Genomic DNA, 18,633 nt, shown 5'->3' with positions numbered 1-18,633 from the left:
ACAATGTCAGGAATCATATATAACACAATTGGGGGGGCTTTTTTCATATAAGTGTAGAAACAGCGCGTCACCTTGCGATCCATTAAAGTCTCCCATTCCATCCAATGGAAGCCTCTTGTACATATAACTCTTGTTGTGTGTGTGTGTTTGTGTGTGTGTGTAAGCCTTAGGGGAAACGAGAAGCAAATTTATAGAACATGAGGAGATGGAAGAGTAGACCTGAAGGTGCTTTTTTTCATTTTTTTTTTTTTTTTTTTTCTATCATAGATTAAATACACAAAAAAGATAAAGAAAAAAATAGCAGCCTTTTCTGTACAGACATAGATGAATATCTGAACCATAAAAAAGTTATAAAAGGGACACAAAATGCGTATGTAAATGACGCTATGACCTCACATTGAACTGTAAGGACCTTCTACAAAAGTCTTAGCAAGAAAGAAAATCCCACTCTACCCGTCCCCCTCCCACCCCAAATTATGTACTTGTATATATGAGGCCCAAAAAAAAGTAACTTCAGGGAGATGCGGAGACAGCTGGAACCTGCAGGTAAGTCCGTTCTAAAACATTCCAGCACGCGATTCCAGAATTCCAACTGGCCAACGCTTTTTTTTTTTTCCTTACAATAAAGAAAACCTTCTGCAAAAAAAAGACCTATTATAATTGTGGTTTCTTTCCGGCGATCCCCCTGAAAATTTGCGGCTTTGTAGCGCATGGTCATCCAACGTTTTGTAACAGACTTCTTGCTGGGTTCTTCCAGATCATGTTTATAACATATATTAAATTTACTTTGAATATATGTTATTTCCATGCGCACAAAAGCAAGATCATTTCCCGCCTCAAAAAGATACTTACTCCATAAAGACGTCCCCCCATTGGATGAGGAGGAAAAAAAAAATAAAAATAAAGATCAAGGTGTGCATGGGCTTTGCGATATAAAAAGTGACTTCATACATCCGAACTGTCCATGCTGTAAAAAAAAAAAAAAAAAAAAACTATTTGGCAAAGACTGGCAGAATTAAATAGACGTCTGGGTTGCAATATGCTTTACCTTTTCCTAAATGTGTCTTTTTATATATATTTTTTTTTTTATAGTGAGCCAAAAGTGAAAAGTAGTTTGTTTCCATGTGGCCCAAACGATGCAAAATAAGTGCTTTCAGCCTTGTTGTGTGCAAGAGCAAGTACACACTTACCGTGTCACACAGGCGTGAGTTGGGGCACTGGTCTGACATACTAGATCCATCCATAAGCAAAGTACACCAGTGCTAAACTCAGCCAGGAGGCTGAAGTCAAACAAAAGACAGAAAGTGGATTAGTGTTTGCACTGATTTGTTTTTTGGAGGAAGCCTCCTGTGGGTTATGTCCTACAGGTAACACAAGGGGGCTGTGTTTCCACAAGTGTCTGTCAGACCACGAGCCTGGATCAGCAGGCTGAGGACTGTGGCAGAGGTAGCGCCCTCTCGTTCTTGCGCCCACCGTTCATGTGCGCGTAGGGTTGTCTCTCGTCAAAGCTTGCCCTGAGGACAACTACGCCAGGACCGTTTTCTGCCTTGTGCCCCACATGATGTTCTGATGTCTGCAAGGTACACGACGGGTCCAATGGAATGCTTTCCATGTTCTCTGCCTCAAGGTCCAATTCTTCTGTGTCCGGCGGTTTGTTCTCTTCGCTGTAAAAGAAGGACACCTCCCTGAAGGCTGGATCGAGCTCGTCTTTAATGCTGCTGATTATCTCCAGGAAAGAGGGTCTCATCTTAGGGTTGTACTGCCAGCACATGCGCATCAACTCAAACCTAGGGGAAAAAAAATAAAAAAATGTAAGACAAATATTACAAAACAATGCAATACATTCACAATTTTCTGTGTATTATGCTGACACGGTCATATGTGAAGATCTAATGGAGCGGAACTATGATTAAAAGAGAAGTATGGGGGGGACTGGCGCCTTACTGACTGCCTTACTGTTGGTGTCAATGTAAGGAATGATGCTTCATATCAGTGGGAAGAACAGTGCCCTGAGATCCGGAAAAGGGGAAACACTGAGGGTAGGGGGGGAGACTGATGCCCCATCAGTCGTGTCAATGGGGGGGGGGGAACTGATGCCCCATCAGTCGTGTCAATGGGGGGGGGGACCGATGCCCCATCAGTCGTGTCAATGGGGGGGGGGGGACTGATGCCCCATCTGTCGTGTGTCAATGGAGGGGGGGGACTGGTGCCCCATCAGTTGTGTCAATGGGGGGGGGGGGGGGAACTGATGCCCCATCAGTCGTGTCAATGGGGGGGGGGGACTGATGCCCCATCAGTCATGTCAATGAGGGGGGACTGGTGCCCCATCAGTCGTGTCAATGAGGGGGGACTGGTGCCCCATCAGTCGTGTCAATGAGGGGGGACTGGTGCCCCATCAGTCGTGTCAATGGGGGGGGGACTGGAACTCCTCTGGGAAGGCTGTCCACAAAGTTTAGGAGAGTGTCTATGGGAATGTTTGGCCATTCTTCCAGAAACGCATTTGTGAGGTCAGGCACTGATGTTGGACAAGAAGGCCTGGCTCGCAGTCTCCGCTCCAATTCATCCCAAAGGTGTTCTATCGGGTTGAAGCCGGGACTCTGTGCAGGCCAGTAAAGTGCTTTCACCCCAAACTTACTCATCCATGTCTTGCTCTTTGCATCCTTGCTTTGTGTGCAATGGTCTAAATCATTTTAAAATATTTTTTTTTTCTAGAAAATACTTAGAACCCCCAAACATTATACATTTTGAAATCAGATGCCCTAAAGAATAGATTGGTGGGTTTTGCAATTTTTTGGCACATGGTATTTGCGCAGAGGTTTTTCAAATGCAATTTTCAGGAAAAAATACACTCTTAAATTTTCATGCAAAAAACCATAATTGTTTGGCGCATGCCCGCATGACGACGTCAATTTACTATCCATAGGCGACCCTTTAAAAGCCTTTACAGGTTACCACTTTAGATGTACAGAGGTGGTCTAGTGCTAGTAGCTCGGGTCTCCTGATTGAAGCTGGGTGAGAGAGCGGCAGGGGGGGGTGAGGGATGCCTCTTCCCGCTGCCTGTAATAGCAATGGATCGGGTAGTTAGCCTCTACGGTTGCTATAACGAGAGCATTCGGCTCTAAAAAAATGAGGTAATGCAGCTGCATATCATCTCGCTACAACCACTTGAACTCAAATGACGTACAAGGTGCGTGATTTGGTGGTAAGTGGATATAAAAGTCTGGTCTTTTTTTTTCTCTTTTAAGTAACAAACATGTTCTACTTACCTGCTCTGTGTAAGTGGTCCGGATGCTTCTCTTTTAGGGTCCCACGCCGGTGCTCCTGGCCCCTCCTTCCTACTGAGTGCCCCCAAAGCAAACAGCTTGTTCAGGGGGCAACCCAAGCAGGCGCGCTCCAGACCCGCGGCTCTGTATGGTTATTCACACATGGAGCCGCGACTCGACACAGCCCCCTCTGTCTCCTGATTGGCAGCAGTGGGAGCCATTGGCCAAAAGCCAATCAGGAGTGCGAGTCCCTGGAGATACAAGGCTCTCGTGGACATCGCTGGATCAAGAGGGGGTTTAGGCAAGTAATAAGGGGGGTGCTGCATATAGAAGGTTTTTTTTTTTTACCTTCATGCATAGAATGCATGAAGATAAAAAAACCTGGTGCCCTTACAACTACTTTAATAACACTGTAGGAAGCAAATATGACATTTCAGGTATTTACTGACAAACACGTTCACAATGCTAAATTGATGGCAGAATTCCCAAAAGATCTCTTCTAACTGGAAAACAATTTCCTACACACATAAAATGCTTCTAACTCTCACAACCTGTTTTAGTGTAAAGGTTTTAGGCTGTAGGAATTACTTGCCTACAGCCATTTATTGATTAATTTCAAGTAGAAAGGACAGTCGCCATGATCTACGTCCAGCGTGTTCTCGTCAGTGATCTGTTTTCCTGTAAAGAGTCTGTGCTGCAAACAGGATCTCTCCTGTACCCTCCTGGCCCCTTCACTTGGGGTCCACATTGGGGAAACAAGGCTGAGCTGGGAAGCCAGACGTCTGACGTGTACACAGAGCTCTGTCACTTGACGCTCTCCGAGCCATTCCGCACTGACCATGCTTCCAGCTCTTGCCATAAATGGAAGACTTTTTAATCCCCCTCTTCCCCTCCCGTGTGGATTTAATACCTTGTTTACTGAATCTCAAGGAGGAGCTGCCTCCTGCACAGGGGAAAGAAATCATGTGCACACAAGCACACCAGACCCTGGCCCCCTCCCCAATAAACACATGCTTGGAGGATGGAGATTGCTTTCACCCTCTCGTAATGTGTAAAAGGACAGAAGGTGAAATATGCTGTTAAAGGCGATCAAGCCGTAAAAATGACCAAGGTGCACATTCTACCAAGTGTGCATGTGGCTCAATGCATGATAAAAAAAAAAAACTTTTTAATCAAATTATTTATGGTAAAACAAAAATACTTTACGACAAGCCCACTGTGACTACATCTATAAAAACAAGGGGGTGTTTTTGCCTATGTAGGCCAATTATTTTAGCTGTCATTTGTCTAGTGATGGAAGACGAAAGCCAACAAATATTTAATGGCCAAGCAATCTTTAATGGCCAAGCATTTTAAGGCAGCCCACAGAAAATGTTTCACTTCCCCCATCAACGCTAAAGCCTCGTACACACGCAACGATTGTTGGCCGTGAATTTTCGGCCAACGTCCGATTGTCGGCTTGTTAGTATGATGATTCCAACAACCGACTGCGACTTTTCGGCCGAACAAAATCTGGTGGGCATGCTATAAAATTTTTGTTGGCCGTCAACAGAACGGCCGATTTTCCGTCAGTCAGTACAGATTTCGGCAGACAAACATCAGATGAGCAAGACTGGGCATGCTCAGAGAAGAAAAAACACACGGAAAGTTAACCAGCACATGACATCACTTCTGAAGTTGGTTGTTGTTGGCCGAGAAAATTTGTGTGCAGTCTAGAGCACATTTCAACCAACACAACAACACTGGACAAAAGACGGCCGATCGGTCGGCCAACAATCGTTGCGTGTGTACGAGGCTTTAGGGAATCCCTCCCGAAGCGATATTCTGTTCTTCCGGCAGTCGATCAATGGATTAACTTGTGCACACTCAGCCTGTCCATATATTGACTGAATCTTGGCTGGTCCTTGCTGAACTGGCCAAATTTCGATCCATGTATGGCCAGCCTAAATAGACACAACAAGCGTGGCCAAAAGTTTTGAGAATGACACAAATATTACATTTTCACAAAGTCTGCTGCTTCAGAATTTTTAGATCTTTTTGTCATTTGTTACTATGGGATCCTGAAGTATAATTACAAGCATTTCATACGTGACAAAGGCTTTTATTGACAATCACATTAAAGTGGAGTTCCACCCATTTTAGTAACTATGTAATCACCTTTAAAACTACTTTTACCAATGGAAACTTTTTTTTTTTTTTTGCTAGTAAATACCTTATTTTCTTCTTTATTCATCCTCTCCTCCCTTCCGGGTCTGGCCGCCGATCGGCGATTACGTCATTTGGCGATTCGCAGGGGGTGCTGGGATGTATCTCATGGCATGAAATCTCGCATTATTACACAGGAGTCCTAAGGTGTAGTGTTTGTATTGAGGCGTGCTCTGCCCCGCCTCCACCCCACCTCCTTTCAGTAAACGAGGACTGAAAGCATTATATCCTCACTGAGCTCACTGAGAGGAGGTGGGGCAGAGCACGGCCTCAATACAATACATACAGTACAGCTCACTGAGAGGAGGCAGGGCGGATGCGGGGCAGAGCACGGCCTCAATACAATACATACAGTACAGCTCACTGACAGGAGGCGGGGCGGAGGCGGGGCAGAGCACGGCCTCAATACAAACACTACACCTTAGGACTCCTGTGTAATAATGCGAGATTTCATGCCATGAGATACATCTCATGGCATTTCATGCCATGAGAGAGGATGAATAAAGAAGAAAAAAAGGTATTTACTAGCAAAAAAAAAAAGTTTCCATTGGTAAAAGTAGTTTTAAAGGGGATTACATACATCTATGTAATCCAAGTTATTAAAATGGGTGGAACTCCACTTCAAGTTTATGCAAAGAGTCAATATTTGCAGTGTTGACCGTTCTTTTTCTAGACCTCTGCGATTCGCCCTGGCATGCTGTCAATCAACTTCTGGGCCACATCCTGACTGAGGTTAGCCTATTCTTGCATAATCAACGCTTGGAATTTTTGTCAGAATTTGTGGGGTTTATGTTGTTCACCCGCCTCTCGAGGATTGACCCCAAGTTCTCAATGGGACTAAGGTCTGGGGAGTTTCCTGGCCATTGACCCAAAATGTCTGTGTTTTGTTCCCCAAGACCACTTAGCCATCACATTTGCCTTTTGGCAAGGTGCTCCATCATGCTGGAAAAGGCATTGTTCATCACCAAATTGTTCTTAGAGGGTTGGGAGAAGTTGCTCTCGGAGGATGTTTTTGTACTCTTCTTTGTACAGAATGGTACAGAAGCCTTCTTCATGACTGTGTTCTGAGCCAAAATTGTAAGTCCATTTCCTTGGCTGAGACCCAACCCCACACATGAATGGCCTCAGGATACTTTACTGTTGGCATGACACAGGACTGATGGTAGTGCTAACGTTTTCTTCTCCGGACAAGGTTTTTTCCGGATACTCCAAACAATCCGAAATGGGATACGTCAGAGAAAATTACTTTACCCCAGTCCTCAGCAGTCCAATCCCTGTAACTTTTGCAGACTATCAGTCTGTCCCTGAGGTTTTTCCTGGAAAGAAGTGGCTTCTTTGCTGCCCTTCTTGACACCAGGTCATCCTCCAAAAGTCTTCTCCTCACTGTGCATGCAGATGCACTCACACCTGCATGCTGCCATTCCTGAGCAAGCTCTGCACTGGTGGTGCCCCGATCCCCGTAGGATGCGTCCTAAAGCCTTTTTCAAAAATGCAGAGGAAAGGTTTTTTTTATGGGATTAGGTTCATTTTCATGGCAAAGAGGGACTTTGCAATAATGTGCAATTCATCTGATCACTCTTCATTGCATTCTGGAGTATGTGCTAATTGCCGTCATAAAAACTGAGGCAGCAGACTTTGTGAGAATTAATATTTGTGTTATTCTCAAAACTTTTGGACACGGCTGTAGTATTTTTGTCATTATTGTTTACTGTGCCGTATTTATTATAAAGATGCTCTACAGTCTTGGCAAGTTTCTTAACTAGCACAATAAAAGCAAAACTCCCTGGATATTCTAGATCGCATTGCACAATCATCTTTTTCCAGAGCAAGCAAATTGCAATGGGGGCACCCAAGCACGAGCTCTCCCAAGCTGCCGCTCTACGTGTTCATTCACACATGAAGCTTTGCCCCTCCCTCCTCTTTGGCTCACTAGCTGTGATTATCAGCAGCGGGAGCCAATGGCTCAGCCAAAGAGGGGGGAGAGCCGATGCGCTTGTGCACATTGCTGGATCAAGAGGGAGCTCAGGTGAGAATTAGGGAGGCTGGGGTTGAACTCCTGCACACAGAATGTTTTTTACCTTCATGCATAAAATGCATGAAGGTAAAAAAAATACCTTCAGCCTTTTAGAACCATTTTTAAGCTGCTGGGGTCTTCTGCCCCCATTTCACTTACAATGATTGTTATTATTTACTCATTTGTATTTATATAGCGCAGATAATTTACATATATATTGTACATGCACATCTGTCCATGCTTTCAGGGTGACTGACATAAGCCACAGCCGAGGTATTGTCCGATTGAACGCGCACTGGACATCCCTGAAGATGATCCGTCCAATGGTCCAGGCACAGTCTGATCGCTCGGAGTTCCAAGACAATGTCCAGATCCCCATAGCAGAATGCTTGCGGAGGACGCCTCCCCGGCCGGACAGGCTGGCATCTGTGTTGATCACTGTCCAATATCAAGGGAGAAAGGATTTGCCCAGCCGAAGCGCCGGAGAACAAAGCCAACATATCAGGGACTCCGTTCCCCAGATCAGCTGGATCGGATTGTCCAGAGACTGTAGAGTCTTGTCCCATTGGGCCAGAATCACCCTTGCAGGGACTTTGGTATGGAACTGTGCAAACTGAACCGCCTCGAAGGTAGACACCATCAGGCCCAGCAACCGCATGCAAGTCTGGAGGGATGGCAGTTTGTCCAGAGGAAGGAGCACTCTGTCTAAGACTGAGTCCAGAGTCAAATCCAGATAGTCCAGCTTTGTGGACGGAACCAGAGCAGACTTCTGAAAATTCAGAATCCAGCCGAACTCCCTCAGAGTTCGTATGGTGATTTCCAGGTTTTCCAGCAGAGCATTAGGAGACTCCGCTCGCAGAAGGAGGTCGTTCTGTTACAGATCGTGTAACAGAAGTGACGTTCCGACCAAAAAATGGGGAGTCCATAATTCTCTTTTAACCACTTCTGGACCTGAAGATTTCCCCCCTTAATGACCAGGCGATAAAGCACTGCATTACTTTAACGGATGATTGCGTGGTTGTGCTACGCTGTACCCAAAAAAATTTATGTCCTTTTTTCCCCCACAAATAGAGCTTTCTTTTGGTGGTATTTGATCACCTCTGCGATTTTTATTTTTTGCGCTATAAACAAAAAAGTTCTGAGAAAAAAAAAAAATATACAGTATATATTTTTCACATTCTGCTTTATAACATTCTCTAAAAAAAAATGTAAAAATAATTTTTTTTAACATTTTAGGCCAATTTTTTTTCTGCTACATATTTTTGGTAAAAAAAAAAAAAATCAAAAAAAAAAAAAAATCGCAATAAGCGTATTTTGATTGGTTTGCGCAAAAGTTATTGCGTCTACTAACTACGGGAAAGATTTATGTCATTTATATTGGTTTTTATTTATTTTTTTACTAAAAATGGCGGCGATCTGCGATTTTTAGCAGCACTGTGACATTGCGGCGGACAGATCAGACCCCTGACATTTTTTACACTTTTGGGGGTACCAGTGACATTACTACAGTAATCAGTGCTAAAAATATGCACTGTTACTGTAACAATGACACTGGCAGGGATTAACCCAGTAAGTAATCAAGGGGTTAAATATGTACCTAGTGTTTCTAACTGTATGGGGGCGTGGCTTGTGAAATGATCACAGAGATCTGTGATCCTATATAGGAGGATCACAGAAGCTCTGTGATCATTCCAGAGAGAAGAATGGTCAGCTGTGTTTACAACTCTCTCAGCGGGGAGCGATCGCGGGTGCCCAGCGGCAATCGAAGCCACCTGTCCTGTGCATCGGAGTCCCCACTGACGAGCAGGAGCATGCTCGCCCCCTAGCTTCAGGCGTGCGACCGATGTATACCTACGCCGGTTCATGCACGAGGGCCGCCCTGCCACAGTGTAACAGGCAAGCGGTCGGGAAGCGGTTGAAGGAGTTGTACAGTCAAAGTTTGCTTGGATGTACATCTCCTATGGATCACAGGAGTGCAGTTCGTTCTGCACTGATGTGACCCGTCTTCGGCAGAGGGTGGGCTAAAGTCCGCTCTTTGATGACGTCACCAGAGTCAGTCCAGGCACCGCGTCATCACAACAATGGAAGTCGGGATCCCCCAGGTGCCTGGACTGACACCTGGCTCAACCTCTTCGCGAGCTGCTGAGAGCCTGAGCCGGCCGCTCCCCGCCCCTCCACAGCCCAGCACTCCAAGGAGCGAGGATAAAGCAGAGCAGAGAGCCAGTGACTAACAGAAGTCTGTCCAGGCACCGCGTCATCACAACAATGGAAGTCGGGATCCCCCAGGTGCCTGGACTGACACCTGGCTAAACCTCTTTGCGAGCTGCTGAGAGCCTGAGCCGGCCGCTCCCCGCCCCTCCACAGCCCAGCACTCCAAGGAGCGAGGATGAAGCAGAGCAGAGAGCCAGTGACTAACAGAAGTCTGTCCAGGCACCGCGTCATCACAACAATAGAAGTCGGGATACACTAGGTGCTTGAACTGACACCGACTCAACCTCTTAGCGAGCTGCTGAGAGCCTGAGCCGGCCACTCCCCGCCCCTCCACAGCCCAGCACTCCAAGAAGTGAGGAGGCGGCAGAGCAGAGAGCCGGTGACTGAAAGCAGCTCTCTGCTCGGGGAGCTGTGAGAACCAAACGATCGGTGGTGTTCGATTGCTCGTTTCTCAGTGCAGAGGTGCCAGTGGACTGATGCTGCACCCACCTAGGTAAGTATAATACTGGAAAAACATTTAAACCCAAACTTCTCTTTTAGGTGATTTCCCTGCACATTCTATCCATCTCTGGGACAGGAATTGAAATAATCACAAACCTATAAAAGACTGCAACTATAAATGGAGTAAGAGAGGCTTGGCAGCAAACCAGTTATTATACCAACTTGGTTTTAAGACTTCTAAATACCATCAACTTTCAACCCGGCAGATATTACGGCAATAAACAAGAAAACTACTCAAGGTCACCAGCAGCAGATGCATGCTGAAACAAGGCTGCCCTGCTTGAGTATTCAGCGATAGCTGTTGTTAGCTCAGTTACTATAGCAAACTATGAATCATACATTTATGTCGCATGACTAAGAGCTGTCCAAAATAAGGGCAATATGATCTCCGCAGCCGCAGAATCCCCCACAACTGATGATAAAGGGTGGCCCGTGCTTTGGAAGGGTTCTGTAAAGGACATCAAGTCAGATGGCTGCCCCTCTCGCTGGCCTCTTTAGAAACATCCAGTGATGCTCAGAGAGAGCTCAAAAAGAAACAAACATGTTTTGCAGGCAGCGAGCGCGCTGTCTGGTGGGTCCATTTTTTTTTTTTTTTTGTCTAAGCTCTGGTGACAGTTTGCTGTCAGAGGGGAGGAGGGGGGGGGGGAGTAGAAGATTTGCTTTCATAGTCTAAAGGGGAACCTAAAAAAAATAAAAAAAAAAAAAGCCCAGGGGGGATGTTTATGCATTACCCAGAAAACACTGACATTTCCTAATCTTACGTCAATGATCAGCAATTAAAACGACTTCCTAAGTTTACATCAGGTAGTTAAAATGTAACAATGTTCCTCTTAAAGGGATTGTAAATTATCACCTTGTAAAACAACAAATTTAGTTTAAAAAAGAAATGAAAGGCAAAACATTTGTGCATAAATCTATCTATCTATCTATATATATATATATAAATATAAAAAATTCACATATCCAACATGTTGGGTTTTTTTGCGAAAATCGGCCGAATTTCGTATCATTAGTGGGGGAGTTGTATGATTTCGCCTAACAAAACACAGAACAGTAGGGAGTGTGTCCGGTAGAGATGTGGTTAAAAGGCACAAAAAATAGTGTTTTGTCGTACGATTTTCGGCTCACATTGATGGTACACTCGATGATGTGCACGAGTGCCGCTTTCGTTTATCGAACGATGAATCGTACGAAATTCGAATCGTCTATGGCCTGCTTTAGGCAGACTTCTGGGAAAATTGGTGAGCCAATCACACAAGCAGGAAATGATGTTTCTGGGGGGTGTGGTCAGTATACATTCTGTGTACAGAACACCTCCAGGTGGCCATATTGCATTGCATTTTCAGAAAATTACAACAGCTGCAGGTTGAAAAGGAAAGGTAATTTTTAATAACATTCAATTACAATACGACTTGTGTCGCTATTGTATACGCGATATTGTTTATTTTCTTTATTTGCTGATTTTTTTCCCCACGAAAGTGGAGTGATCTTGTAATGAGAGTTAAAACATTTTTAATAAACTGCCCACTAGATGGCGCTTCCCTTTCTTTATATCTTCACACACATGCAGGAGCGATTGGGGTAAATTGTATGTGATTCGTTGCAGTGCGATTTACGCCCATTTATTTTGTGTTGATGCAAATTGCACCCCAAAGTATTGGTTTCAGTATTAGAAGCATTTTCAGGGTCAGTATACGTTCTGTGTACAGAACAGCTCCAGGTGGCCATATTGCATTGCATTTTCAGAAACTTAAAACAGCTGCAGATTGAAAAGAAAAGGAAATGTTTTTTTCCCCCAAAAAGCTTTATTAAAAAGTGAGCATAGAAAAAACACATTTTACAACAATGAAAGGAAAGGTCATTTTAATAAGTTTCAATTACAATATGATTTGTGTCACAGTTGTATACACTATATTGTTTTTTCTTTAATTGATGATTTTTTTCCCCCCACCAAAGTAGAGTTACCCTTTAAGCTAATGACAGCTGTGACCTGGAAGCAGCGTATATATCAGGGGTTTTCAAACTATGGCCCTCCAGTTGTTCAGGAACTACAATTCCCATCATGCCTAATCATGTCTGTGAATGTCAGAGTTTTACAATGCCTCATGGGACTTGTAGTTCGGCAACAGCTGGAGGGCCGTAGTTTGAGGATCCCTGGTATATATAATGGATGTTCCTCCTGCTGTCATTGGGCAAGCTGTTTCCTGGACGAACGGGAGAGCCCAGGAAACACCGCCAGTGGTAGGAAAGGAGCGCACCTTGAGAGCCCCATAAAAAGGATCAGGTGGCTGTAGAGCCGCTCGGATAACTTTTATTAGAAAGCCCTTTGCCGGCTCATAAAACCAGCAGCCATTAGCTTGAATTAACCGCTTGTCTACCATGTCATTTATAAGTGTTCATTGGTAGACAAGTGGTAAAAAAAAAAAAAAAAAGTTAAATTTCACTACATATATAAACATCATGGGTTTTACATACGAGTGTTGTCCCATGTGACAAAAAGGGGTGTGTCAAAGGGAGCACGTACAGCCCTCCTTTTAGATCAATGTGGTCTTTGATTAAAAAAATAATAAATTCTCCAGTTCAGCTCTGGCTCAGCTCTTGCAAACCAGTACTGACCTGTTCTCATTGCCATGCCAAAGGCTTATGTGCAATGACGTTCTCTCCAATGATCAAACTTAAAAACTTGTGAACTTTTCTTTAGGGGCTTTACAACTATTTACCGTGAAGAGAAAAAGTAGTAGTTGTTTCCATTACAAAATCATTTCCAAAAACCATATGTTACATTAGAAGTTACCATCCATAGGAGCCCGCTGTCAGCTTATATCCTCCAGCCTGTCCAGACTCTGGAGAGATTCCCACTTTAACCTGTTCCCGAAAGACCACTACAGCGTGGGCTCACATAGCCGAGAGGGCGTTCTCCCGTGATCCCTGCCACATACACTGGCAGGGATCTGTGATCCTGGTGTCCTTAGGACACACCTGATTACAGATCGGGATGAAGAGCCAATCACAGCGCCTCTTTACCATGTGACCAGCTGTGTCCAATCACAGCTGATCACAGTGTAAACAGGATTTTCTGGTTATCAGAGTCGATAACCGGCAAATCCACACAGGGGACATCTACACTGATAATGAGGGCAGTGTACTGCTTATCCGTGCAGCCCCAACAATGCCCACAAATGCTGCCAATCTGTGCCCATCAGCACTGCCTATTAGTGCAGCATCATCGGTGCCCATCAGTCAAAGAGAAAAATAACCCATTTAGAAAATTTCTTAACAGAAACAAAGAAAAAATAAGATTTTTGTAAGATCTTACCTAAAATATCTTTTTCTCTGATGTCCATTGACAGACGCAGCCTCATCTTCATGAGCTGTGTGGGTTATGCTGCCGTGGCAGAATAACCCACACAGCTCATGAAGATGAGGCTGCGTCTGTCAATGGATGATGGTTTTTTCCCGTCTTTTTTATTTGTTTAGTAAAAAATAAAAAAACAGCAGTGATTGAATACCACCAAAAGAAAGCTATATCGGTCTAAAAAAAAAAAAAATGATAAAAATGTCATATGGGTACCGTGCTGCATGACCGCGCAATTGTCATTCAAAGTGCGGCAATGCTGAAAATTGGCCTGGGCAGGAAGGAGGTGAAAGTGCCCAGTAGGCAAGTGGTTAATGTCTGGATTTACCAAAATGCCTGAACTGGCCTATCGGCGAGCCAGCAACTCCCACCCCCTGCACAAACGCGCTCCAGTGAGCGCTGGAGGGGCAGAGCAGAGAGCGGTGACTGGCAATCACCACTCTCTAAAGTCCGAGAACTGAGCAATCGGGGTCTTTCATCACTCAGTTCTCGGTTTAAACACCTTCTGAAGGCTTCACTGTTTTTTTCTAAGGGAACAATGATAAAATTAGTAATAAGAAAAGAAAAAAAGTCATTAAAAATTTTTTCTTTTAAAAGAAAAAGACCACCCCTCATATTTGTGGGTCCTGTGGGGTTTACCTGCCTCATACAAACCTGTCATTATATAACAATTATAATGATATCTATCTAGACATTGTACAACAAATGTTAATTAGGTTAGGGCTGTGCCAAAAGTAATAGAAGAGTGAACATAACTTTTTTTATTAAAATTGGGAATAGAAAAAAAATAAACAATTATACTCACCAAGATGGCTGCAGCACCGATTCTGCTGCAGCTGTCCCCCGCTTGCTCTACACCAAAAACTGAGTGATCAAAAAACGCTGATGGCTCAGTCCTCGGTACTGAGTCTGCAGAGAGCAGTGACTGTCTGTCTCCGGAGTGTAGCTGTATATGTGAAGTTTGGAATTCCTGTTCTGCTTACATGCCATAGAATGTGCAGTAATGCGGCTTTTTTTTTTTCGTGAGATTTTTTGAGGGGTCAAGGATTTCTTTTTTTTTTTGTTCATTATTAAAAAAAAAAAAAAAAGTATGAATAAAAATATAAAGGAGGGGTAACTTACAGCATATCTGGACAGTTGTCTGGCTTCTCCAGGAGTCCGCCTTCCATAACAAAGCGGAGAACTTGCTCATTGGACATGCCATGATACGGCTGTTCTGCCAGTGTGGCTATCTCCCATAAGACAACACCAAAAGACCTGTAATTGAAAAAAATAAAATAAATTAAGTACAGAAAACTGAACTCCAGCCCTCCCTATGGTTTTGCACAGTTGTACAGGCTCAGGGGAGGACTGGGCCATGGGGCAGGGGGGCAATTGCCCCCCGGGCCGCTCTGATGCCCTATAAAAAGGCTGCATCGCTTCTGCCACAGACATGCCTAAAGGATTCCTGGTGAAGAGAAGTAAAAGTATCCACCGCTGACCTACTGAGTGTGGGATAAAGACGAGGACAGAGCGCAGCCTCCCCCCAGCATGGATGGTGTAAACCAGGGGTCTTCAAACTATGGCCTTCCAGTTGTTCAGGAACTACAAATCCCATAATGCCTAGTCATGTCTGTGAATGTCAGTTTTCCAATGCCTCATGGGATGTGTAGTTCTGCAACAGCAGGAGGGCCATGGTTTGAGTATCCCTGCCTGTAAACTGTGTCTGAGCAGAGGCCAGTTTAATGAACCACTGCAGACTCTCCTTCCCCCCCCCGGCCAGCCCCAATCAAGCTGTCCCAGCTCCCCCCAACTGCCCCCCCCCCGCTGGCCAGGTCAGGAGCCCAGATTCGGCTAGTGAGTAAAGAGTACCTGGAGCAGAGCTTCAGCCTGGAATGAGGGTCAGGAGGAGGGCGAGATGAGGGATAGTGGGAGCGATGCTGATTCTCTGCCCCATGGGCTTCTGGTTTGTACTTGCCCCCTGGGTCGAATGTTGCCAGTCAGCCCCTGTATAGGCTCCTCTCCTGTGCTTACTCTGATCTCACTGCACACTGAGTTCCTCAGAACAACCCTTGTACAAAAGATTATTCTAATTTAACTCCAAAATCGAATGTTAAAAGCAAATGAAATTTTTAAATGCTTTCGACTGACATTACTCCAGCCGTCGAATGTACTTAGAAACTTTCATTTGAAAATCTACTAGTGTTTGCCCTGCTTTAGTCAGTCCAGTAATGCACAATTCTTCCACAGCACCTTCCTCCATCCAACATAAAACATTGACCTTTGTGGTTGAATAACTCTAAAGTACATTATCAGAACACATTAGATATCGCTAATTACCAGACATCGGAGTGAATGGTGAAGACTCCATCCTTGAGAGACTCTGGAGACATCCAACGTACTGGAAGGAGACCTTTCCCTCCCTTACGATAATAGTCTGTCTCATAGATGTCTCGGGTCATTCCAAAATCTAAAGAGAAGACAAAAATGATAAGAAAAAAAAACCCACCACATGTATTTTTCTGTTCTGTTTAGGGCAGCAACTTGTCAAGGTTCATTCACAAGCACATAGATTGCCTGTAGACGGCATTCTTTACAAGACTAGTACGCATGCACCGAATATCGGACGGCATCCAACCCATGTGTATGGCTGATAAGAGCAGAAGATAATGGGAGCCGCACATCACATCAAGACCTGCTGTATGTAGACAAGTGGCAGTCTCAGCCCGCACCTCCGCCAGGCCATGCCCCCAACGCATTCTCCGCCCACTAGAGCCTACTCATAGGGAGTAAGTTGGCGGCGTGGCCTGGCTGGGGTCCAGGCTAAGACTGCCACTTGTCTACATACAGCAGGTCTTGACCTGATGTGCGGCTCACCGGGCACCTCTGCTCGTATCTGTCATTGTCTGGAGTGTGGGCGGGCTCCTTCCCAGCCAGCACTCATAGCAGGCACAGGACTCCACTTTATAGCAGCCTGAGTGGCTCACATACATACCATGGGTTCGCCGTGTGTACGGCATCGGGGCTGGCATCTGTCAAATGGTCATGATCGAAAAAGGTCGACCGGCTCCTGATCAGAGCTCTCATCCAATGGCGGAGCCAGAACACTAACTGGAGTGTTCTGGAAGGGAGGGTTTGATCATCCCCTTTTAGAACACGACACCACAGCGGGGGAGAACGCTGTACTGACATCACATAGTTAGTACAGTGGCTCCTCCTAGATGTCAGTTTTTATTCGTTCAACCCGCTGGGTTGAACAGAAAAAAAATATTCATGTGTACTAGGCTGAAGGCTCCGCTGACACCATGCAAGTGCGACCGAGCATGTGCATGCTGTGTGTAGGGCAGTGTGTTAATTTCAATTTCAGCAGCATTTTTCTGGCTCTGAGGAAGGGGGTTCGCCCCTGAAATGCGTCAGCCTAGCCACAGCAGCCCCATGCGACCATCTGCATGCCTATTCGCTACATTTGGGACCTTGGCTACCTTGGAGAGTGTACATGCTATGTTGATGTGTGTATTATCACACAGTTTTGTGAGTATTCTGTACACTTTTTAATATTTTAATAAATGGTTTTAATGGTAATGCACTAGGTCGGTGCGCCCTCTCTTCTTTTTTTGTCTTTTCTCCAGGTTGGTTCTGGATACCCTTGATCCTGAAGGGGGCAGAAAGACCGGTAGCTTAACACCTGAGTTTGAAGTGTACCTCTCTTTACTCCGTCAGACACTACTTGAGCGCAGGAGATTTTGTTTTACTATGTTAATTTCAATGGTCTGCCCTACATGCAAGAAAAGCGAATAGTCTTCCCTGACCTTTTCAAAATTGCGCCGCACTATGTATTTTGCCGCAGGCACGTTAGCAGATAAGCCGACAATTTAATTCCAGGAATGCCTGCGGCGTAGCACTATGGTGAGGAGTCACACAGCCATTGGCCCTCAAACACACTGTGACATGTTCTAACTTGCACTTGCCTGGGTCGCAGACCAGTTGGCTCAGTCTTTGCAGTAGTGGTATAAAAAAAGGACATGTGTGTGCATTGCGAGTTGGTGGCAAACGAGTGACATGAATCTGGAGCAGCAGAATAACCTTAAATTTTGCATGAAAATTGGAATAAGTGCGAGCAAAACTTTAGCTCTGTGACAACAGGCTTAATGGTGAGCATTCCATGAAGAAATCAAATGTTTTGAATGTCATAGGCGGTTTAAGGAGAGGCGGGAAGATGTCCAGGATGACGCAAGTGGGCAGCCCAAAGGGCGGATACAAATGTGGACAGAGTGCCAACCCTCGTATGCTCATGCGGGTGTGTTTTTTTGATCACAAGGCAAGCGTTCACTACAAATTCATAGAACATAGTACAACAGTCAACCAATATTGTTATTTGGAAATTCTGAAAAGGTTTTGAGAATCTGTTCAAAAGAAAAGACCAGAACTCTGGCCTGACACTTTTTTTTTTTTTTTACAGTAGGTTCCAGGATTTAACTTGTCACACATTGTACTTGGTGTTATGAACAATTGAATAGCACCAATGCACATCTGTTAAAGGGCAACGCGTCTTTGTTCATTTTGTGCACTTTCCCGACACACACAAGGTGTGAACCGAGCCCAAGGCTGGCCTGACACAAATTGATTAATTTTCCTTCACATACAGTGTGGATGGACTATAAAACCAATATTGGACTATTGTAATCTGAAACAGCTGCTAGCGCCACCTGTCAGAATGCCCAAACAATGCCTGCAGCTCATTGATTGCTGGGGCTGTTGGGCCAACACTTGTTTTTGGCCTGGCACCTTCGACAACAGTAGATTAAGAGAATTGTGTCAAGTTGGCAGGGCCACCCACTGTTAGAATTTTGGTAGATTCCTCTAAATCCGCTGAAATTTTAACAGTGGATAGCCAGCTTAAAGGCGAACAAAAGTCTCTATAATTACTTGTCCAATGGTCCTGTGCCAGCGCTGACTTCTTCTGAGCGCCGGTTTTCAGGCCTCTTTATTGGCTGGTGAGGGATGACGTCATCCTGCACATGCACAGGAGGCCGTCATCCTGGTACTCAAGGACCGGCTGGCACTGTAAGTTGAGCAGCGCTAGCAACAGTAACGGCCAATTTGAT

General features: G+C 44.9%; 1 protein-coding gene across 1 annotated transcript in view; it reads right to left on the bottom strand.

Annotated features, from left to right (window-relative positions):
* Positions 1–978: 978 nt before the first annotated feature.
* The window catches only part of IGF1R (insulin like growth factor 1 receptor), a 365,402-nt gene continuing 347,747 nt past the window's right edge, over positions 979–18,633 (bottom strand). Inside the window, exons 19-21 of the mRNA XM_082253176.1 lie at positions 15,869–15,998; positions 14,672–14,806; positions 979–1,787 (exon numbers count right to left, since the gene is read on the bottom strand). Coding sequence (XP_082109302.1) covers positions 1,421–1,787; positions 14,672–14,806; positions 15,869–15,998 — 632 coding nt within the window. The 3' untranslated portion in view covers positions 979–1,420. The remainder of the gene's footprint in view (positions 1,788–14,671; positions 14,807–15,868; positions 15,999–18,633) is intronic.

The sequence above is a fragment of the Pelophylax lessonae genome (genome assembly GCF_965119305.1).
Source record: "Pelophylax lessonae genome assembly, chromosome: 4".
Taxonomy (NCBI): Eukaryota; Metazoa; Chordata; class Amphibia; order Anura; family Ranidae; genus Pelophylax; species Pelophylax lessonae.
Note: the sequence above shows the minus strand (reverse complement) of the source record. Positions and strands in the feature narration are given on the sequence as shown.